The 24001-nt window shown below is 45.1% G+C and overlaps 1 protein-coding gene across 4 annotated transcripts; it reads left to right on the top strand.

Annotated features, from left to right (window-relative positions):
• On the top strand, window positions 1–23819 carry LOC129818799 (transcription factor TFIIIB component B'' homolog). 4 transcript variants are annotated; one of them, XM_055875039.1, is made up of 26 exons: window positions 1–824; window positions 1322–1547; window positions 2575–3265; window positions 3773–3876; window positions 3992–4057; window positions 4210–4353; window positions 4514–4647; window positions 4797–4891; window positions 11191–11245; window positions 11444–11578; window positions 11849–12094; window positions 12222–12267; window positions 13898–14111; window positions 14367–14482; window positions 14570–14996; window positions 15457–15591; window positions 16684–16720; window positions 16860–18109; window positions 18323–19471; window positions 19684–20514; window positions 20615–20674; window positions 20775–21028; window positions 21207–21472; window positions 21632–21986; window positions 22224–22554; window positions 22755–23819. In XM_055875039.1, the coding sequence occupies exons 2-26, from the start codon at window positions 1342–1344 to the stop codon at window positions 22887–22889; spliced, it is 7482 nt and encodes a 2493-aa protein (XP_055731014.1). In that variant the 5' UTR covers window positions 1–824; window positions 1322–1341; the 3' UTR covers window positions 22890–23819. The 4 variants fall into 4 exon arrangements, with proteins under 4 accessions (XP_055731014.1, XP_055731015.1, XP_055731016.1 ...); XM_055875040.1 differs by having other exon boundaries at window positions 21635–21986; XM_055875041.1 differs by having other exon boundaries at window positions 21210–21472.
• The last annotated feature ends 182 nt before the right edge of the window (window positions 23820–24001 follow it).

Below are 24001 nucleotides of genomic sequence, written 5' to 3' on the forward strand. Positions count from 1 at the left end.
TAACATTCATATGTGTGTTTTATTGTAGGCCACTCGAACAAGTTTTTCATAGACATGTACTTGTGTGGGGTGCAATGTTTCATTCCACCTATGAAAAAACATTTACTAACAGTTACTGAGTTGTGTAAGTGGACCTGGATCTTCAAAATCTAAAACTGAGAAAAGGCTGAATTCATTCATGTGCAATTTTGGTTGCTAATACATACTTGCCTTATCCAAATAAGCCTATAGCTACTTTGGTAATGATTCACCCAATGAGTGCAGACTAAAGCACCTGGTTAAATGTAAGACAATCCTAGGTTACTATTACCCAAGCTAATTGCACTTTGATCATACAATGGGTTGTGTGACTCATTTGTATACATTTTTGCCAGAATCACTGAAATTTAAATGATTTGACTGAATACATATTCATGTGTTAAGTCACATTGTACTGTGTTTTTAGTTAAATTTTTCTTAATCAGGGGCACTAAAGGTGAATTTGACTCAAGGTTCCTGCCCTATGATGTGCTAACTTATGTTTTTGATATACCTACTTTACAATCATGTTCTAAATAAAGTACTGCTAGCTAGTATGCATTCAAATAATATTGTGGACCTGTCCCTTTCAATTTTGCAATGTAGAAATAACGAACACATGAACTGTTGCTAACAACTTTTGGCCTTTCTATCAGACTACTATTCCCACAATCCCTTTCCCGAATAAAATTCTGACGTAATCGAAAACATCATGGTGGACTAGTGTGTGTGTGCAAGGTGCTAGACTTGGATTAAAACGTTGACCATATGGAATATATGTCGAAAAACTGATAATTAAATACGAGGTTTGTATTTTTATGGATTACGATACGTATTTGGAGAAGAGGAAGTTAGTATTACATTACTTTCCTAGGCGTCTAAAGAAAGCGTGACTGCGAGCTAACTGTTAGCAGGTTTACAACTTTTAGCACGCTAATAATGCTCATTCGTCGTTACTACTATGTGAGACATGCTAGCTAACAAAATACAGTGAGATGAAATTGTAACTACTTTATCTCACTACGTTTTCTGGTGTATTTCCCTAGCTAACTTACCCGTGGTTGTCAGCTATGGTATGTGACTGACGCGTAGCTGACGTTAGCTAGCTGAGTCAAGATAAGTGAGCCAGTGAGTGACATTTGGCAGCTGAGCAGACTTCTTGCAGCAAACCGATGCATTTAGTAACTAACTAGCTTAGACACAAGCCATTGATGGTCATTTGCCATATATGTAATACAAGTTCGTTTGCTAGCAACCCGGAGCTCTGTGTTTCTTATAGCTAATGTCATCATCCGTGTCACAGCCTCTCTGCAGTAGGACAGAATGCTTCGCAGATCCAGGATCAGTTTTCGCCCGAACGTCAGGCCAGCAGGCAGAGGGCCAGCCCCAGCCTCCTCCCAGGACACTCCACCTTCCCAGGAGGCTCCAGCTGCAGGCTCACAGGCCTCCGAGGACCTTCCCCAGGCAGGGGGCCAGTGCGTGAAGGACACCACCACAACTGCAGTGCTAGAAGCCTCCACACCCAGAGAGTGAGTGCCAATCGATCAATGGGGAAAAACGGGGATACCTAGTCAGTTGTACAACTGAATGCCTTCAACTGAAATGTGTCTTCTGCATTTAATTCAACCCCTCTGAATCAGAGAGGTGTAGGGGCTACCTTATTCAACATCCATAATTGAATCAAATGTATTATAGTCACTTTTACAGCTAAATGTGTAAATGCAGAAGTGTGGCTGTCAGTGACTGTTCTGGAGGTTTATAATCTCTCATAGGATTTCAAATTTTGTTGTAGAATTGAGAACTACTCTAGGTAACATGGGTCGTACACTTGGTTTAAATTAGTCTGATGAATTAGGCTGTAATACACAATTAATTTGTACATGCAGCCTGTAGCTAATGCCTGCGAAATCGTGTAAATGTTTAATAAAAATACATTTCAACTTAGTATACCGGTTGTCTGTGTGGTTTGTCCTAAATTTGCCAAAAAATTGAGACAAAATATCCACAGGAAAGTATTGTTTACCAGATTATTTTTTTAGAGAGCCTGTAGGTATATGATTTGGCACCAAGGTAAAGTTTGTTTTGTATTGGATTTTTTCTTCATTTCGTGATTAGCTTTGAACTAAGCATGCCATGACAATGAAGATGTTGTATTCTGAATTAGGGGATGATGGAGAACAATCCACTGAAAAAATTGAAATATATGAAAAAGTCACACAAAAAAGGTCTGGATTGTTTTCCATCCTCCCCTGATTCAGAATATATCATTTATTGTCACAGTAAACAATAGAATAGATTTGTCTCAAATTTCAAGCAGCTAAAAGACAAACCGCACAGACCACCTGGAGAGTAAGTGTAAATGTATTATACATTCTGGCTCATAAGGAACATTTACACAATTTTGCAGGCATTGGCTTCAGGCTGTATATACATATTAATCAGACTAGGTTTAAACTTGGTTTGCCCCAACAACCATCTTCTGACTGTGGTTCAGTGTTGCTCACGTATTAGCTGATTGTCTGCATTGTCTCTGACCTCTGACTGTCTTTGGTATAGGGATGGAAAAGACCCAAATGGCGAGGCTTCCAGCAGCACCCCCTCTGCCGGTCTTCAAAGGAGGAAGCGGTTCTCTGTCATGCCAAACCTTGCCAAACCCCGGGTGGCCGCCACCCCAGCCCTCACCCGCTCCTCCCCCAGGACCCCCAAGTCCCCTATGAGAGCGGGCACTGAGACTCCAGCTCCAACCCCTGAGGCTCCAGAGGCCCCCAGACTGACAGATTCTGGACCCCCACAGGGCATGAGATCCCCAAGGCGGAGGCCCTCTGGAGGTAGTAGGCAAGCCAAAGGACAGCCCAAACCCAGGCCACTGTCCCCAGCTTCCCCAGGCCCTACAACAACCTCTCTGGGGAATGTGGCAGTGGAGAACTCATCCTTGTCACAACAGACCCCGCAGGCAGCAGGCAAAGGCAGCATCCAATCAGATCTCCTGAAAAAAACACCAACCATTAAAGTTCCATCCACTCCGTTAGAGATGGTCCCATCATCCTCCCTTCCAGACAAAGAGGGTATCTCAGTATCAGAGAGAGCTAAGACTCTGGTCGCCAGGTCTGTGTCTGGTGGGCTCACCGGGCTGGCACCAGGGAAGTCCAGGCTTAGCAGGTTCCTGAATGACCCAACAGACCTACAGAGGTTGGCTAAGGCCCGGAAGCTCAGAGAGCTGCTGAGACAGGAGATGAACAAGGAGAAGGTGAGATTGGTTTTAGTCTCACTGGTGATCTTTAGTTCAAAGAACTGTATTCAACATCATCCATTTAGTCTCATATGTTACGTCCTGATTTTATAAAAAAAAAAAAAAGGGATTAGTATGTTACAAATTCCAATTCGTACAATGTTATTAATTTGTAGGTGCTTAAGATCCCATTCAATCTATAATGTAATCTTGTGAAGCTAACAACATTATGCATGTTTGATAACACACAATCTGCACAGAATGTAGGATTATTATTGCAAATTGATATGTTAAACACTTCTTTAGGCACTGTCAATGTTTGAAGATACCAAGAACTGCAACGAATTTGCATATCTCATATACTCACACTGATTGTGTTTAGATGGCAGAGGTTCTTCAGTTAAACCAGTTGTTGCTGTCACCAAGAGAAGCTGTAAGATGACAGCAGAGCACAGTGTTTACTGTCATTGTTTAGATGCTTGTCATACCACTGAATTTTAACATTGTGATGTTTTGAATGTGCAGAAACGGAGCAAAGCCAAGGTGTGTGTGAGCGAATACACACTAGATCCCTCTAAAATGACCATGAGAGATCTCATCTACTACCTGCCTGATACCAACCCCATGACGTAAGCTTACATCTTCAGTGGGTGTGAGTCTGGGGGGGGGGGGGGGGGGGGGGGGGGTGATTTGTTGGGTACAGTCAGTGTAAATCTAGTTCCCTGTGTTGTGTTTTCTTTCCAGGTCTTATCTGGTAGAGGAACAGAGGGAGAACGAGACTGTCCTCCCACTCACCCCACCAAGAGAAGAGTAAGACCGTATCATGCTCAAGTTTATTTTCCATTTCTAGAAAATATATATTAGGCAGGCAATAAAGTGTGTGAAATATCATCTCACAGTGTAACAACCAAGGTAGCTGTGCTATTTAACCCAATTGAAATGATCATCTTTGTCTTGTACAGGTCACCTGAAAGACCCCCAACACCGGAGGCCCCAGCTGAGACAGCCAGCCAGGGAGATGAAGATGAGGATGAGGATGACGATGGGGTGATGGTCCCGCGGGTGAAGGTGGCAGAAGACGGCTCTCTGATCATCGATGAGGAGAGGTCAGCGACGTGTCTCAGTTTCCTAATTGAAAAGCAATTTTTTATTTACTTCCTGAATTGACTTCCTGATTTGACTGAATTGGACTTCACCCCAATCCTGTTATGTTTGGATGTTACCTAACTTTCTCCCCCTGTTTGTTTGTTTGTGTGTGTGTCCCAGTTTGACGGTGGAGGTCTTGAGGCAGAAAGGGCCCAACCCAGCTGATGATAGAGACCCCATCTTTGAGCGTGGCTCCACAACCACCTACTCGAGCTTCAGGAAGGGGACACATGTCAAGCCCTGGTCCAACAAAGGTCTGTCTGACAGCCACTACTTGGGTCCAATAGAACTCTACTCTATCCCAATATTTACTTAATCATCAGTTACACCTTAGTTTACCTGCGTTTGTGCATGTTGAAACCAAAAGTCCTACTTAAACAAAGTCTTTGTGTTGTTTCGTCAGAGACGGACATGTTCTTCCTGGCCATCAGTATGGTGGGAACAGACTTCTCCATGATTGGACAGCTGTTCCCTCACCGCGGTCGCACCGAGATCAAGGTATCACTGACACTCTCTATAAATTACCTGTGTAATTTACTATAGTGTTATACCTGATTTAGCCCCATAAGTAGGGCCCCTTGTTTTGGTTGTTCATGTCACATAACCTGGATTTTAAAGGCACATGGCAGTAAAAATATATATATACACTACTGGACTATATTCAAACTGGAAACCGTATATCCTGAGGACTCATTTATTGTATCTGGGGATTTTAACAAAGCAAATTTGAGAACAAGGCTACCTAAATTCTACCAGCATATTGATTGCGCTACACGCATGGGCAATACCCTCGACCACTGCTACTCGAACTTCCGCGGTGCATACAAAGCTCTCCCCCGCCCTCTCTTCGGCAAATCCTACCATGGCCCCATCTTGCTGCTACCGTCTTATAGGCAGAAACTCAAACAGGATGTACCAGTGAGGAGAACCATTCAATGCTGGTCCGACCAATCGGAAACCACGCTTCAAGATTGTTTTTATCACGTGGACTGGAATATGTTCCGGTCAGCCTCAGAGAACAACATCGACCTATACGCTGACTCGGTGAGTGCATTTATAGAGAAGTGCATTGGAGATGTTGTACCCACTGTGACTATTAAAAGCTACCCTAACCAGAAACCGTGGATGGATGGCGGCATTCGCGCAAAACTGAAAGCACACACCACCGCATTTAACCATGGAAAGAGGTCTGGGAATATGACTGAGTATAGACAGTAGCTATTCCCTCCACAAGGCAGTAAAACAAGAGAAATGCCAGTACGGGGACAAGGTGGAGTCGCAATTCAACGGCTGAGACACGAGACCTATGTGGCAGGGTCTACAGTAAATAACGGACTACAAAAAGAAAACCAGCCACGTCACAGACACGGACATCATGCTTCCAGACAAACTAAACTCCTTCTTTGCCCGCTTTGAGGATAATACAGTGCCACCGTCACGGCCGCTAACAATTACTGCGCCCCCCTCTCCTTCTCTGTGGCTGACGTGAGTAAAACATTTAAACGTGTTGACCTTCGCAAGGCTGCTGGCCCAGACGGCATCCTTAGCCGTGTCCTCAGAGCATGCGCAGACCAGCTGGCAGGTGTGTTTACGGACATATTCAATGCTCCCTATCCCGGTCTGTTGTCCCCACATGCTTCAAGATGGCTAGCATTGTTCCTGTACCCAAGAAGGCAAAGATAACTGAACTAAATGACTACCGCCCCGTAACACTGACTTCTGTCATCATGAAGTGAATAGAGAGACTAGTCAAGGATCATATCACCTCCACCTTACCGGCCACCCTAGACCCACTTCAGTTTGCATACCGCCCCAACAGGTGCACAGACGACGCAATCGTCATCACACTGCACACTGCCCTATCCCATCTGGACAAGAGGAATACCTATGTAAGAATGCTGTTCATTGACTACAGATCAGAATTCAACACCATAGTACCCTCCTAGCTCATTATTAAGCTTGAGGCCCTGGGTCTCAACCCCGCCCTGTGAAATTGGGTCCTGGACTTTCTGACGGGCCGCCCCCAGGTGGTGAAGGTAGGAAACAACATCTCCACTTCGCTGACTCTCAACACTGGGGCCCCACAACGGTGCGTTCTCAGCCCCCTGCTGTACTCCCTGTTCACCCATGACTGGTCATGCACGCCTCCAACTCAATCATCAAGTTTACAGACGACACAACAGTAGTGGGCTTGCACCGCTCTCAACCACAAAGGCTCTCCAGAGGGTGGTTCGGTCTGCACAACACATCAGCAGGTGCAAACTACCTGCCCTTCATGACACCTACAGCACCCGATGTCACAGGAAGGCCAAACAGATCATCAAGGACATCAACCTCCCGAGCCACTGCCTGTTCACATCGCTACCATCCAGAAGGCGAGGTCAGTACAGGTGCATCAAAGCTGGGACCGAGAGACTGAAAAACAGCTTCTGTCTCAAGGCCATCAGACTGTTAAACAGCCATCACTTACAGAGAGAGGCTGCTGTCTACATTAATACCCAATCACTGGCCACTTTATACAATAACATGCCAAATAATGCCACTTTAATAATGTTTACATATCTCACATTACTCATATCACATGTAATAACTGTATTTTATACCATCTATTGCACCTTGCCAATGCCGCTCGGCCATCGCTCATCCACATACTTACATGTACATATTCTCATTCACCCCTTTAGATTTGTGTGTATTAGGTAGTTGTTGGGGAATTGTTAGATTACTTGTTAGATATTACTGCACTGTCGGAACTAGAAGCACACTCACATTAACATCTGCTAACCATGTGCATGTTACACTTAAGATTTGATACCGTTCAAAAGTTTGGGGTCACTTAGAAATGTCCTTGTTTTCCATGAAAACATACATGAAATGAATTGCAAAATGAATAGGAAATATAGTCAAGACGTTGACAAGGTTATAAATAATGATTTTTAATTGAAATAATAATTGTGCCCTTCAAATTTAGCTTTCGTCAAAGAATCCTCCATTTCCAGCAATTACAGCCTTGCAGACCTTTGGCGTTCTAGTTGTCAATTTGTTGAGGTAATCTGAAGAGATTACACCCGATGCTTCCTGAAGCACCTCCCACAAGTTGGATTGGCTTGATGAGCGCTTATTACGTACCATACGGTCAAGCTGCTCCCACAACAGCTCAATAGGGTTGAGATCCGGTGACTGTGCTGGCCACTCCATTAAAGACAGAATACCAGCTGACTGCTTCTTCCCTAAATAGCTATTGCATAGTTTGGAGCTGTGCTTTGGGTCATTGTCCTGATGTAGGAGGAAATTGGCTCCAATTAAGCGCCGTCCACAGGGTATGGCATGGCGTTGCAAAATGGAGTGATAGCCTTCCTTCTTCAAGATCCCTTTTACCCTGTACAAATCTCTCACTTTACCACCACCAAAGCACCCCCAGACCATCACATTGCCTCCACCATCCTTGACAGATGGTGTCAAGCAGTCCTTAAGCATCTTTTAAAAAATTCTGCGTCTCACGAATGTTCTTCTTTGTGATCTGAACACCTCAAACTTAGATTTGTCTGTCCATAAAACTTTTTTCCCAATCTTCCTCTGTCCAGTGTCTGTGTTCTTTTGCCCATCTTAATCTTTTCTTTTTATTGGCCAGTCTGAGATATGGCTTTTTCTTTGCATCTCTGCCTAGAAGGCCAGCATCCCGGAGTCGCCTCTTCACTGTTGATGTTGAGACTGTGGTTTTGCGGGTACTATTTAATGAAGCTGCCAGTTGAGGACTTGTGAGGTGTCTGTTTCTCAAACTAGACACTCTAAAGTACTTGTCCTCTTGCTCAGTTGTGCACAGGGGCCTTCCACTCTGTCTATTCTGGTTCGATCCAGTTTGCGCTGTTCTGTGAAGGGAGTAGTACACAGCGTTGTACGAGATCTTCAGTTTCTTGGCAATTTCTCGCATGGAATAGCCTTCATTTCTCAGAACAAGAATAGACTGACGAGTTTCAGAAGAAAGTTCTTTGTTTCTGTCCATTTGAACCTGTAATCTAACCCACAAATGCTGATGCTCCAGATACTCAACTAGTCTGAAGAAGGCCAGTTTTATTGCTTCTTTAATCAGGACAACAGTTTCAGCTGTGCTAACATAATTACAAAAGGGTTTTCTAATGATCAATTAGCCTTTTAAAATTATAAACTTGTATTAGCTAACACAACGTGCCATTGGAGCACAGGAGTGATTGTTGCTGATAATGGGCCTCTGTACGCCTATGTAGGTATTCCATTAAAAACTCTTCAGTTTCCAGGATCAGAAGTCATTTACAACATTAACAATGTCTACACTGTATTTCTGATCAATTTGATGTTATTTTAATGGACAAAAAATTAGCTTTTCTTTCAAAAACAAGGACATTTTTAAATGACCCATAACTTTTGAACGGTAGTGTATATTTTTATATATATTTCCACACTGAGGTTGGAATAATACTGTGAAATTATGAAAATGCCCTTTTAGTGTAAGAGCTATTTGAAAAGACTGCCATAAATGTCATCTTGTTTTGGTGGGAGTATGTTTTGGCCTTCCATGATACCATGTGGTAAATTAGTTAATAGACCACCAATGAGAAAGAGAGTTCCCAACCTCCGCCAATAACAGCAAATGTTCAGTTTCCCCTCCCCACTCCTAGACAGTCCTAGCAAAATTATTGCTTGAGAAATTGCCCATTGACCATTTTAATTTAAAATAATCACAGTAAGATACTTAATTTGATTTATTATTTTATTTTTTTTCTCCCCTTTTTCTCCCCAATTTCGTGGTATCCAATTGTTAGTAGTTACTGTCTTGTCTCATCGCTACAACTCCCGTACGGGCTTGGGAGAGACGAAGGTCGAGAGCCATGCGTCTTCCAAAACACAACCCAACCAAGCCGCACTGCTTCTTAACACAGCGCGCATCCAACCCGGAAGCCAGCCGCACCAATGTGTCGGAGGAAACACCGTACACCTAGCGACCTGGTCAGCGTGCACTGCGCCCGACCCGCCACAGGAGTCACTAGTGCGCGATGAGACAAGGATATCCCTGCCGGCTAAACCCTCCCTAACCCGGACGACGCTAGGCCAATTGTGCTTCGCCCCATGGACCTCCCGGTCGCGGCCGGCTGCGACAGAGCCTGGGCTCGAACCCAGAGTCTCTGGTGACACAGCTAGCACTGCGGTGCAGTGCAGTAGACTACTGCGCCACCCGGGAGGCCCGATACTTAATTTTTTACCTCAGAAATTATTTTATATTGAGAGAAATAAAACAGGTGCATTGGACCTTTAACCATTAAATAAAGGTTTTTCATTAGACTTTACCCCTTTTTTTTTTTTATGTCAGATGGGCCAGCACCATCCTTATACAATTGCTTTCATTTTTGGTGTAATTCTCATTTCTGGAAAAGGCTTAAAAAGATTTCAATCCAGGTCATGATCAACCAAAACAACAGGCCCTACCCATAAGGTATACGGGGTATTTGGAAATAGCCACGGGATGGTTGTTCAATACCGTCAAAACTGTTAACTATTTCTTTGAAGTTTTTCAATTCATTTTAATATTTGTAGCTACTTTTTAAGTAAATACCTTCAGTCATCTTGTGTAATACGTTAGGAGATTAAGCAGATCGCATTGTTCATTTCACCTGTCACATTGTTACATTTATTAAGGTTACCGTAGTTCCCCAGAACAGTTGAGCCAGTCAAATGTTTGTTTGTAAATAGTTTAACGGGAGAAAGCGGGAGCAGGTCCAGCTGTGTATTGACAGGGGTCGCATTTCTTTGAAAGTAACGCTTAACATGTTTTCTTCAATAGAGTGATCAGGGATGTGCAACTATAGATTTCCTTCACAGAAAATGCATTAATGCAACACATTCGGTAGAAAATAGTTTCATTTTTATCAGCTGGCTGAAAAGGCGAGGTATTTTTTTGCTAAAATGATGCATGGCATCATATTTTTATGTTTATCATGTGTGTTGCCAGGTACATTTCCTTATGTTTTGCTTAAAGTTAATCTGGCATTTTACCTTAGAAAAGGAGGCTGGCTACACTGAGAAAAGTACCAGAGAAAAGTAGCTACACGTCAGTCAGAGCTCTGTCTGATGATAGAATGCCCATTCGTGAATTCTCATCTGAGTGGAGAAGTGCAACTGAAGCACAAGATTTGTCTGATGCCGAGCAGAACTTACAATAAGGAGCGTTTTAGGTCTGCGTTTACAAAATGCAGAAAGATATTTCTTTTTTCCTTCGTGAAATTCTGCGTTAACGTTCAAGCTTAACTTGGTAGTTATATGTAAGTGGCTGAATAATTAAGGTAACAGGGCATCATATTGTGTTAGCTTTCTGCCTTGTTTAAGAAGTCAAAGCCCTTTGGATGAGTTATTTGTACAGCTCTCTCTGCTATCTTGATCTCTTCGTGTTTTTTCTCCTCTCCGTTCTTGGCCCGTCCCCCCCTTCTCAGAGCAGGCAGGCTTGTTGCCCGAGCGACTTCATTTGCGCTCGTTAGCATATTTAGCTAGCAGCCTCCATGGAAATCCGCTATTACTTGCACTCATTTTGTTAGCATTCTGGTAGTGGATGCCCAATGGGTTTTTCTTTTGTGTGTTTTTGGCACCCTCTTGTGTACTAAGTTGCTAATACCATAAATCCCAGGATGAGAAGGACGGTAATGAAGATATGAAGGTCTGGGTACCGCCCAACCCTAAATACTGTAGATCGGGGCTGTAGCACTATACAACTGTACTAGGTTGTGTTACTGCCGGTTTGTAATTTTGTCTACTGTTTTTGTGTCTTTCAGAACAAGTTCAAGAAAGAGGAGAGAGCAAACAGCTGGAGGATAGACAAGGCCTTCAGTAAGTTTGAAAAACTTTTATCAGAAGGAACTTACTATACTCAGCCGTTATAGACGTGATTCGGGAATCCAATTCATCTTGGTCTTTTCTCTGTTCTGACTGCACTGTTGGAGCTAGGAACACAAGCATTTCGCTACAGCCGCAATAACATCTGCTATATATGTGTATCTAACCAACAAAAAATGTGATTTGATTTAGAGGAGAAACGCAGGCTGGATTTTGAGTTCTTCACTGGCCTCCTGGAGAAGATCTTGGCTGCAGAAGCAAAGAGGAACAAAAATAACAAGTCCCCCACAGAGAAGATACGGATCAAGAAAAAAATCAAACAGAAAGGTAACTAAGATACATTTCCTTGTTTACTACCTATTTGGTCATGTTGGGAGTTCCACCACAAAGTCAATGCCTGAATTTCTCAGAGGGAATTTTAACAGACAGCTATGTGTTGCATCTCATATGGCATCTCTCACCTATGTAATCTGGTGAAATTGTTGTGATTTCTTGAACATTATTCATCGTTAAAAGGTAGTAATGTCTTCAGCCCACGCATTAGCCGTCCTTGCTCCCTGTATGAGTCTCAATATCTCTGCTCTCGCTGTCCGTCAGAAAAGAAAGCAGCGAAGCAGCTGAGCGACGTGGAGGAGGAGGGGTTAGACGCGGAGATGGACACAGAGGAGGTGGAGGAGGAGGGAGAGAAGGAGAACGAGAACGTCTCTAACGAAGTGACCACACTCTCCTCCGCTCCCAGCCCGAAGAGAAAACGCAAAAGTAGGAATGGAGGAGGAGAGTCCTCTCCTGAAGAAGCAAAGGATGGAAAGAAAAAGAAGATCGACCTAATAACAAGTGATCAAGGTGCAGTAGAACTTCCACGACTTCAGTGGTGCTTTTCACAGTAGCCATATAACAAAGTGAAAATATACAAAATCTAGTAACTCATTATTTATCTTACTTACTGCCGTTGTTCCCTCTGCTTCCTCAGAAGAGGCTGGTGTACCTGAAGATTCTGAGCCAGGACCTCCAGAGAGGTAACACTTGCAGTTTGTAAATGTCAACTATTTTGTTCTTTACATTAGGAGAAAAAGTGTCAAGTGCTGAAATCATTTTTAGACTTGATATTCATCATCTCCAGCACCACCCCAACATCAACATACACTATACATACAAAAGTATGTGGACACCCTTTCAAATGAGTGGTTTCGGCTATTTCAGCTACACCCGTTGCTGACAGGTGTAAAATGGAGCACACAGTCATGCAATCTCCGTAGACAAACATTAGCAGTTGAATGGCCTTACTGAAGAGCTCAGTGACTTTCAACGTGGCACCGTCATAGGATGCCACCTTTCCAACAAGTCAGTTTGTCAAATGTACGCCCTGCTAGAGCTTCCCCGGTCAACTGTAAGTGCTGTTATTGTGAAGTAGAAATGTTTAGGAGCAACAGTGGCTCAGCCGCGAAGTGGTAGGCGACAAGCTCACAGAATGGGACCCCTGAAGCGCGCATAAATTGTCTGTCCTTGGTTGCAACACTCTACCGAGTTCCAAACTGCCTCTGGAAGCAATGTCAGCACAAGACTTGCTCGTCGGGAGCTTCAAGAAATGGGTTTCCATGGCCGAGCAACCGCAAACTAGCCTAAGATCACCATGCGCAATGCCAAGTGTCGGCTGGAGTAGTGTAAAGCTCGCCGCCGTTGGTCTCTGAAGCAGTGGAACCGCCTGCACAGAGTCCTGCACAAGGCCCTGACCTCAACCCCATCGAACACCTTTGGGATGAATTGGAACGCTGACTGCGAGCCAGGCCTAATCGCCCAACATCAGAGCCCGACCTCACTAGAGCTCTTGTGGATGAATGGAAGCAAGTCCCCGCTGCAATGTTCCAACATCTAGTGGAAAGCCTTCCCAGAAGAGTGGAGGCAGTTATAGCAGCAAAGGGTGGACCAACTCCATATTAATGCCCATGACTTGGGAATGAGATGTTCGACAAACAGGTGTCCGTATACTTTTGGTCATGGAGAGTTCTCTATGAAAATAGTGTTTCTATGTTTTGTGTGGGAAAAGATAGAGAAAGATAAGTGTTTCTAATGACATCCTCAACCAATTAGTAGGCAATTAGTAGGCAATGCCTTCTCACAATGGGTTAAAATATCATGATGCACACCGATGATGTCACTGGAAATACTTATCTTCCTCTATCTAACAAAACATAGAAATGTGCCATTTTCACATATGTTGATGTTGGGGTGGTGCTGGAGATGTTGATTATGAAGTTGAACATTTTAGAAATGTCCCTTTAAAGGTGCAGTATGCAGATATCGCTCTGCCATTTTCCATTTTGCTAAAAGTCTATTAGTTTGCCTAATTTCAGTTTTTGTAGAGAATCATTGTGCTGTCTAAACCCCTGTGAAATATTTTTTGAATAACCAAATATTGTTTTTTCAGCTGTTTGAAGCTGGTGTACAAAACCGAACGTAAAAGACGCAAAAAACTGAATTTAAGAACGGAACACATAGAAATAGTGTACATAGAACAGATCTACCGCTTTGTGGACTTGCTTTCAATGAGAAAGACAGATCTATATCTCACATTTCTATGTGAATTTGGTCAGGTCGCCCAAAGATTACATATTGTAGGTTTAATAATTATGATGTATTTTCTATTAGTTCAAAGCAGGCAGAAGGGCCTGTGGAAGCAGCCAAGGGACCTGTGGTGATCAAACCAGCCCAGTTGTCCCGTGGCCGATCCCAGAGACCTCTTCCTAACCTGGATAGGAAGTGGGGCCAGAGGGGCCCCAAGCCCAATACCAAGCCCAACGTTAAAGATGGGGCCACACCTACAGAGGAGGAGAACACTGAAGAAGGGCTGTCTGAAGAACAGGTAGGTCTTTGTCCTGTGAGGAAAACCCCATTTTTAACAGTGTAAATAGAGCTTATATTCACTCCAACATCATTGTGGACAAAAAACTTCCCCTGGTCATATGACGCACACCAATCACAGAGAATTGTGACTTTCATTTCTTATTAATCGTAAATGTTTGTAACATTCTATAAACCCTAAGACTTGTCTGAACCTCAATAGCTGAAAGTAGTTGAGTGTCTGTGTGGTCCAACCTCTACCTTAACTTACTTTCAGGTAGATAAAGATGCTTCTCCTTCAGTCAGTCAAAAGGAGAAGAAGAAAGCTGGTGAACTCTCTTCATCTGAGGGAGAAGAGGAAGAAGCCAACGATAAACCCATCAAACCCACCAGGTACACACACGCACACTGATCCTACATAACTGAAGAGGGTCACAGCCATAGAACGGCAGTAAAACTAACTCTGTTAATGTCTTTCAGGTATGGCAGAATACCCAAAAAGACACAGCTCTTGAATTACTCTGCAAAGGAGGATGGGGACTCGCCCTCAGACTCTGCCCCCACTCCTGCCTCAGACGGATCCCCCTCCACTTCTTCCTCCACCAAGCCCAAGCCCAAATCCAAACCAGCAACCAGGAGGTCCAACATCAAACCTGGCCCAGCCCTGCCAGGTAGAAAGGGCCAATCAGCGGCTAGGAAATCCAAGTTGGTCACCCTCAGGGCGTCCCAGTCTGAAGATGAGGATGAAGATGAGGAAGAAGGAGCATGGAGAGAGGAGGCGCAGGCCGAGGAGGACACCCACTATCCCACAAGCCCAGAGGAGGAGAACCAGGCACCTGCGTTCATTCCCATGAGCCTTCGCTCACCACAACCTGTCGCCACAGAGGTTGAGGAGACCATGGAGGAGGTGAAAGGGGTGACACACTTACCATTTTCACACTACTGAGCTTAGCTGTAATGCACTGGCCTGGTTACGCATCCCCTATAATTGCACCATAGTTGCTGGAAGGGTCAATGTGTAAAGAACAAATCTGAGCCACTATGGAATGGGTTGGCTCAATGCTTTGAAAAAGGTTTGTCTACTGTCCCAGGGATCTAGATCCTACATAATGGATCTATTTGTATTTATTTTTAGGTTATTTTATTATTTTATCCAGTCACAGTTGCATCCCATTGGTTTATCCATTTAATTCACTCTCCGACTTGCTATTCACAATGCTGCTTTAGTTATCCTACACTTTGGAAACCCAGCACAACCTACCCTGTGTATGTCTTTTTATTCATTTATTTATCATGCATGGTTTTTCTGTCCTGTAACCTCCCTTCCTTCCTTCCTTCCATCCTGTCATCCTCTCCCCCGCTCACAGCTCGATATCTCCGTCAACGTGCCTGATGTCCTGGGTATTTCCCATGATGCATTCTGCCCTGACTCGTCATGCGAGCGGGCACAGGGTGGTGAAATGGGCACAGTGCCCTGTGAGCATCAGTTGGACCTGTTAGTAGTAAGTCATCATGTGCCCTTATGTGCCCTGTCCTGTTTGTCCTGTCTGTGTTGTGTGGACAAAATGTATTTCCCTATACATCACTACCATCCCTCCTCCATCCATGTTTTTGACCAACATTTTGTCATCAATAGCTAGCTTTCCATCCAATTAGTGACAGATTTTCATGTGAAAATTCTAAAATCTGCATTAAAGAATATAGGCATTTTCCTACCAGAGATATTTCAATCAAACAGACTTATTGCGGATAAAAGACTGTGTGTGATGACGTAGTGCACATAAAAATAACTTTTACGGTTAAATTCCCAAGTACCGGGGGAAAAAACAAGTTAAATTGGTTTACATCGCCTTTTCAACTCTACTGATACATTTACATTTTAGTCATTTAGCAGACGCTCTTATTCAGAGCGACTTACAGTAGAGTGCATACATTTTATTAACACTGTGACCACTCTAGTCTTGTCACAAGCGCTGTAGCCAACAGCTCGCAGATACAGTGTGGGTTGCCTACCAACATTATGGGATTTTATTTGTCAAAACAGCAGCCAAGCATCGATCATCATGTCACCAGAATAAGTCCCTCAATATTTATTGGAAAGGAGCATCAAACTCATCACTGTGCACTTTCACCACCCTGTGAAGTTTATTTTAAGTTATGTCATCTGTAGCCTAATAAACTGCATGCTTGGTAGTGGGGGGACCACACATCATCTCGTGACTCAAGTTTACTACGTTCTGATGGTTATTATATTATTATTTGCGCATTAAGGCGGTTCTCACATAATACATTTTCCAGACACTAAAAGATCCCACCATGTCGAATGAACGAATTCTCAACATTTCTGAAATTGTACCAGTATTTACTGATTCCATCAGTCCGTTCGTGACTTTTTTCATGTGTCAGGCAATGGTTGGATAGAAATCTGGTTATAGTATCACGTTTGAGATTCAGTATATAGCACTTTTCAGAAGTTCTCGGTGTTAAATTGAGATGACTGGGTCAAGCATCCAATTGCGTCAAGCACGGCTGCTATATTGCTCCAGACTGTGTCTATGTTATGAGGACTAATGTTTTTGTTTTCTTCGTTCTAGGACGTGATAGACTTCCTGTCTCCAGATAACATGGAAGGTAGGTTGGTCCTTTCAAGAGCTGATATCTATTGTATCCTCTTAAGTACAAATACATACAAAATATAAACGCTCTCCCTCACACCACTAACTATAGAATGTTCAACTGTTTCTCTTCTCCTCTCCCCTCTGTGTTCCAGTATCTGAGGAGAGCTACAACGAGGCAGCTAGAACCCTTCTGGCCATCGGCAACCTCACCCACCTGTCTCAGGCAGCTGAGGCCTTCACTGCAGGAGCAGATGATATCATCACGGAAGAATGTTCCAATGAGGACCAACTGTACCAGATGACACCACAGCCCACTGACCAATCACAAACTAGCACCATTCCTTCTGAATCTCTTAGGGTCACTGAGGCATCACGAATCGCTGAGGATTCTGTACCTGTTGCCATGTCAACAGCCTCTATCCCAGTCTCCAAAATAACAGCCTCAGTCCCAGTCACCACGACAACATCCTCTGCTCCAGTCACCTTGACAACAACGGCCTCTATCCTAGTCACCACATCAACGGCATCTGTACCAGTGCCTCAGAGCAGTGATATTCCCACTCTAGAAACTCCACCCATAGAGGAGGGGCCTCTCAGACAGAGGGAGGGGACTGATATTGGACACGCCTCTCAGGTGGAATCAGGTTTTGAAGTGTCAGAGGGCTCAGAGCAACAGACAACCTCACAGACCAGGAGGAGCCACTTCCCTAAGGTCAAACCCAACCTGGGACGGGCTGCTAGGACCACTCAACCCAAACCGACTACCACCACACTCTCAGAACCACAGCCCATTCAGAGAACCAGAGTAGCTCATTCAAAACCACAGCCTGCATTGAATACCACCACACAGTCAGAACCACCCCAGCCCACACTAAATTCCACCACAAACACACTCTCAGAACAACAATCCACACAGAGTACCACCATACTCTCACAACCACAGCCCACCCCAAGCTTTGAGCAGCCAGGTCCAGTTACACTCAGACCCAGAGTCCCAGAGTCACCTCTGAGATCATCAGGAGAGGTGAAAGATCACGATGGCCCTAAGGAAAATACTTCCTTTTCCCTCAGTGCTGGAGGGTCCCAGTCAGGGACATCAGACTCAGACCAGCCCAAACAGACAGGTCCCTCAACCCGCAGGGCCCGTTTACCTAAACCCAAACCCAACTTGGGTCGCACCGCCAAAGCCGCTACACGCTCTGCGGTCCAGGTACCAGAAGGCAGGCCAAGCCCTGAAGTCCAGACACCAGATGTGGCTTCCAGACCCACATCTGAGGTCCAGACACTAGATACTGGACCCTGCCCTGAAGTCCAGACACCAGAGGAAGCTGATGAGGTTCCCATTGAAATACAACAGATCCACCAAGTCGTCCCCCTTTCTGACATCATCGATACTACCCAGGTAAGGCTATTATAAATATCATCTATTGGTTTAGCCTAAATGCTATTTATAATTGAATGTGTTCCAACAAATATGTCTGATTGTGTTACAGTTGCATTACCACAGTGTGTTTTTAAAGGGTGTGTGTGTGTGTGTGTGTGTGTGTGTGTGTGTGTGTGTGTGTGTGTGTGTGTGTGTGTGTGTGTGTGTGTGTGTGTGTGATTTTATTCATAGGAGGAAATACAACAGATTCACCAAGTCATCCCTCATCCACCCATAGAGGAGGGGCCTCTCAGACAGAGGGAGGGGACTGATATTGGACACGCCTCTCAGGTGGAATCAGGTTCTGAAGTGTCAGAGGGCTCAGAGCAACAGACAACCTCACAGACCAGGAGGAGCCACTTCACTAAGGTCAAACCCAACCTGGGACGGGCTGCTAGGACCACTCAACCCAAACAGACTACCACCACACTGTCAGAACCACCACAGACTACCACCACAATCTCAGAACCACCACAACCTACTGAGAATATCACCACACATCCCAAACCAACACAAACTACCATCACACTGTCAGAACCACCACTAGATTCTATGCTGAATATCACCACAACCTCAGAACCACAGCCTACCATGAATATCACCACAGAACCACCACGGCCTACTGAGAGTATTAACACAGAGTCAGAAACACAGCCCAAACAGAGAACTACCGCACACTCAAAATCACAACCCACCACACATATCATCCCACACTCAGAACCACAGCCCATTCAGAGAACCCGAGTAGCGCATTCAAAACCACAGCCTGCATTGAATACCACCACACAGTCAGAACCACCCCAGCCCACACTAAATTCCACCACAAACACACTCTCAGAACAACAATCCACACAGAGTACCACCATACTCTCACAACCACAGCCCACCCCAAGCCTTGAGCAGCCAGGTCCAGTTACACTCAGACCCAGAGTCCCAGAGTCACCTCTGAGGTCATCAGAAGAGGTGAAAGGTCACGATGGCCGTAAGGGAAATACTTCCTCTTCCCTCAGTGCTGGAGGGTCCCAGTCAGGGACATCAGACTCAGACCAGCCCAAACAGACAGGCCCTCTAACCCGTAGGGCCCGTTTACCTAAACCCAAACCCAACTTGGGTCGCACCGCCAAAGCCGCTACACGCTCTGCGGTCCAGGTACCAGAAGGCAGGCCAAACCCTGAAGTCCAGACACCAGATGTGGCTTCCAGACCCACATCTGAGGTCCAGAGACTAGATACTGGACCCTGCCCTGAAGTCCAGACACCAGAGGAAGCTGATGAGGTTCCCATGGAAATACAACAGATCCACCATGTCGTCCCCCTTTCTGACATCATCGATACTACCCAGGTAAGGCTATTATAAATATAATCTATTGGTTTAGCCTAAATTGCTATTTATAATTGAATGTGTTCTAACAAACATGTCTGATTGTGTTACAGTTGCATTACCACAGTGTGCTTTTAAAGGGTGGGTGTGTGTGTGTGTGTGTGTGTGTGTGTGTGTGTGTGTGTGTGTGTGTGTGTGTGTGTGTGTGTGTGTGTGTGTGATTTTATTCATAGGAGGAAATACAACAGATTCACCAAGTCATCCCTCATCCACCCATAGAGGAGGGGCCTCTCAGACAGAGGGAGGGGACTGATATTGGACACGCCTCTCAGGTGGAATCAGGTTTTGAAGTGTCAGAGGGCTCAGAGCAACAGACAACCTCACAGACCAGGAGGAGCCACTTCCCTAAGGTCAAACCCAACCTGGGACGGGCTGCTAGGACCACTCAACCCAAACCCCAACTGACTACCACCACACTGTCAGAACCACCACAGACTACTACCACACTCTCAGAACCACAGCCCATTCAGAGAACCCGAGTAGCTCATTCAAAACCACAGCCTGCATTGAATACCACCACACAGTCAGAACCACCCCAGCCCACACTAAATTCCACCACCAACACACTCTCAGAACAACAATCCACACAGAGTACCACCATACTCTCACAACCACAGCCCACCCCAAGCCTTGAGCAGCCAGGTCCAGTTACACTCAGACCCATAGTCCCAGAGTCACCTCTGAGGTCATCAGGAGAGGTGAAAGATCACGATGGCCGTAAGGGAAATACTTCCTCTTCCCTCAGTGCTGTAGGGTCCCAGTCAGGGACATCAGACTCAGACCAGCCCAAACAGACAGGTCCCCCAACCCGCAGGGCCCGTTTACCTAAACCCAAACCCAATTTGGGTCGCACCGCCAGAGCCGCTACACGCTCTGCAGTCCAGGTGCCAGAAGGCAGGCCAAGCCCTGAAGTCCAGACACCAGAGGAAGCTGATGAGGTTCCCATGGAAATACAACAGATCCACCAAGTCGTCCCCCTTTCTGACATCATCGATACTACCCAGGTAACGCTATTATAAATATCATCTGTTGGTTTAGCCGGTTGCATTGCCACCATGTGCTTTTAAAGTGTCTGATCTGTGTGTGTGGTGTTTGTATTCATAGGAGGAAATGCAACAGATTCACCAAGTCATCCCTCTTACTGACGTCATTGATACTACCCAGGTAATTCATTGTATTCCTACCGAAGATGTCTGGTTGCGTGTAGAAATGTGCTCCTAAGATATGCCTCTCATCTGTGTGCGTCCGATGTTTATATTCACAGGGCGATATGTCTCTCTTTACGGAGGGAAGCTTTTTCTCGCAACAAAGTGATGCTGTCTTCATGCAGCACTCAGAAACTTCTGTATCGGCTGCTCCGTTGGACCAGGCCCAGTCAGACCCGGATGAGCCTATATTCATCCTCTCCCTGACTGAAATCCCAGTACTTCCCACAGGGGAGGAGAATGGCTGCACATCCCAGACCCTCTCCGAGCCTTTCTTTTTTCTACCAGTCGCAGGTGCTCAACTGCAGCAGAGGTCAGTGCCTGTCAGTCATCACTAACCCCTTTTCCACTCAGTTTCCCCTCCCCCCAAATGCAAAATATCTCCCATATGAATGTACATTTTCTCCTCTCTCCCCCTCTTTCTTTCTCTCTTTCGTCCCTCTTTTGTGCTCTCGTCCCTTCACCTTGCAAATCCTTCTCCTCTCCTTCAGCAGTGATATTGTTGCCCCTGGAGGTGGTTTGGAGAAAGGGAATGCTGGTATCCTCTGTGAAGTCCCTGAGCCTATGTCAGTGGATGAGGTCCTTCCTCAACCCTCATACACCAGTATCAAGGAAGTGGAGTCTGGCTCCACATTGGGCCCAGTAGGTGTGTGTGCCTCGGCCAAACCCTCAGAAGACTCGATGGCTGATGCAGTGACTAGTGAGGACACATATCCTCCTTCTAAGAAGAGGAAGGTGCCAGAGAGAGCCAGGAGAGGTGGGCACGGAGTACACAGTAGTGCATCTAATACAATGTGTGAAACACTTGCTCTCCATCGTCTTGTTTGTTTCTTCGTTCATTCATTCGATTCCGTTCATCCATCCATTTTATTGTGTAATATTCTCCTAAAATAATTCTGTCTCTGCTTGTGTGAAGTAGACAAACTGCAGGTGAGACCTAACACTACAGTAAGGAAACAGACCAGTCGTTCGGCCCTTGCCAAGGAGGCTGTGTCACCCGTCACCCCAGACCAGACCACCTCTTTGACCACTACCACCCTAGACCCTGACCACCCCACTGCCTCCAGTCCCCCGGCCCAGCCAGGCCCCTCCGTCACGGGAACCGCATCACAAGAGGTGGTGGCTGATGAGCCACAGCAGGGGACTGTGGGCTGTTTAGATCGTACAGAGACAGAGCACACGCCGACTGGAGGGGAGGACAATAGTTCAGGGGCAGAGTCTCAGGCTGCCCGTCAAATTACACCGCTGGCAATGAGTGGCCCCTTGAGCAGGTGATTTGCCTGAAATTCATTCGTTCTTGTACCTGTCACTCTCTATCTCCCCCGGTTTGTCCCCCTGTTACTATCTATTAGTTATGAACTCCTCAATTAAAGGTGGAGTCGTAAGTAGCTAAAATGACCTGCTGTTGTATTATAGTTAATTGACAGGACACATTCGATTGTCTTCCATTGATTAGGAGTGTTAATAATTATTGATTTAAATATTTTGGATATTCCTTCCCCCTACAGGCCTGGTAGGAGACCCAGGGGATTCCTGTCTTTCATGTCCAATAAGAACACCTCTCCTGTAGCTCCCCCCCCCCGATGTACCAGAGCAGCCACTCGGAGGCCCCTGGTCAACACCACCCGCCCAGGGGGGAAACGGGCTGCTCCTGCACCTTCCACCACCACCACAACCATGCCTTCACCTTCCACAACGCAGAACACCACCACTAGAGCCACCAGAACCACGACTATGCCAGATTTTTCCGCCAGGGTGCCTCGGGAAAAACCCTCTGATGTCCTGGCCTTACACTCAGACCCAGAGCCCAGTACTTCCCTGTGTACTACAGCTACTGAGGTAGAGATGGACAACATCTGGTGATACAGTATTTTACCTATGAACTTTGCAAAAAAAAAAACATCAACCTACTGTCGTGGTTATGATCTTGTATTTATTTTTTGTTACACAACGATGAGAAACAGAACCCTCATTGTACTCCTGTCCTACTCTCTCTCGCTCGCTCTCTCTCCCTCCCCATCTCTCTCTATCTCCACCAGTCTTCTCAGGTGCCAGCCGCCCAGCCCAGCGCGTCTCCCTGTGTGGACAGCGGGTCAGCAGACGAGGAACCCATCAACGTGTCCCAGTACTTCTTCAGTGACATCTTCACCGAGGTCGAGGAGAATGAGGGATGAGAGACGGGGAGGAAGGGAAAGGAGATTCAAGAAGGCACTCTTTGACTCTTTGTTTGAATCAAACTGGAGAACAAAATGTTAAGTACTTAAGAAAACATGTTTCTGTATCTACCACTGAAATTACGTTTCTGCTTGCTTGTGTTAATGCGAACAAGGTTTCATGCTTGCAGTGAACAGATTTGGTCACAAGATGGTAACAGTGAAACCAAACTAGGGAAAATTCCTCTTCAAATTTTTTGGGGGACCAAACTGCCGCGCCTTGAAGCTAATTTCCTGTATTGAACGATTACGGTTTTTGGCTCTTTTACCCCAATCATATCATCTAGCCTATTGAGTAATCTATTCATTCTAATAACATATTTATATTTATTTGGTTTACATTTTTTCAAACCACACCAAGCTAGACAGTCATGGTAATTTCCCTATTGTCTGCATGAAGGAGAATACTTGAAATCAGTGTCACCTTACTCTACTACAGAGTCTTCCACATTCAAATTTGTGTTCGTATTTGAAATATTGTTTACATAGGTAGCCATTGTCTTAACATGAGCATTGTGTATGTATATAGGTTTATTATAATTTAGATCAGATATATTGGAGGGGTATGTACCCTTAACGTTTACTTTGGTTTTTCACTCTTCGTGCATGAACAAGACCCGGCTTTGCAGCTTGAGGGGGCGCCACAGCGAAGTCTCTTTATTTCATGCTCCCTGAAGATACAGGAAATATAATTTCAAATGGCGCTGGAACAGAATCCTCTAGTTTAATCCATGTACAGTGACAAACTCACGGAAACAGTGCACAGATCATGAGTCCAATTTCAGTTCTCAATTATCGATTATGTTCTGCAGCCACTGTTGGTTCAAACTAACATAGCTGTTCTGTAGCTCATGTAAAATATGTGAATAAAGTTTTATACGTTAACGTCTACTTTATGTTTCATGTGTTGCGTTAACAGATGAGAAAATAACATTTGATAAGTAGGCCTTGGCCAGGTGCCGCCTTTTTAAGGGCCCTAAGCAAGATTTAGCCTCCCACCTCCCAGGAAAAAGTTTTAGTGCCTCCACTTGGCAGTGGGTCATTTTTCAGTTAAGAACAAATTGTTATTTTAC

Source organism: Salvelinus fontinalis, chromosome 21 (genome assembly GCF_029448725.1).
Source record: "Salvelinus fontinalis isolate EN_2023a chromosome 21, ASM2944872v1, whole genome shotgun sequence".
Lineage (NCBI taxonomy): Eukaryota > Metazoa > Chordata > Actinopteri > Salmoniformes > Salmonidae > Salvelinus > Salvelinus fontinalis.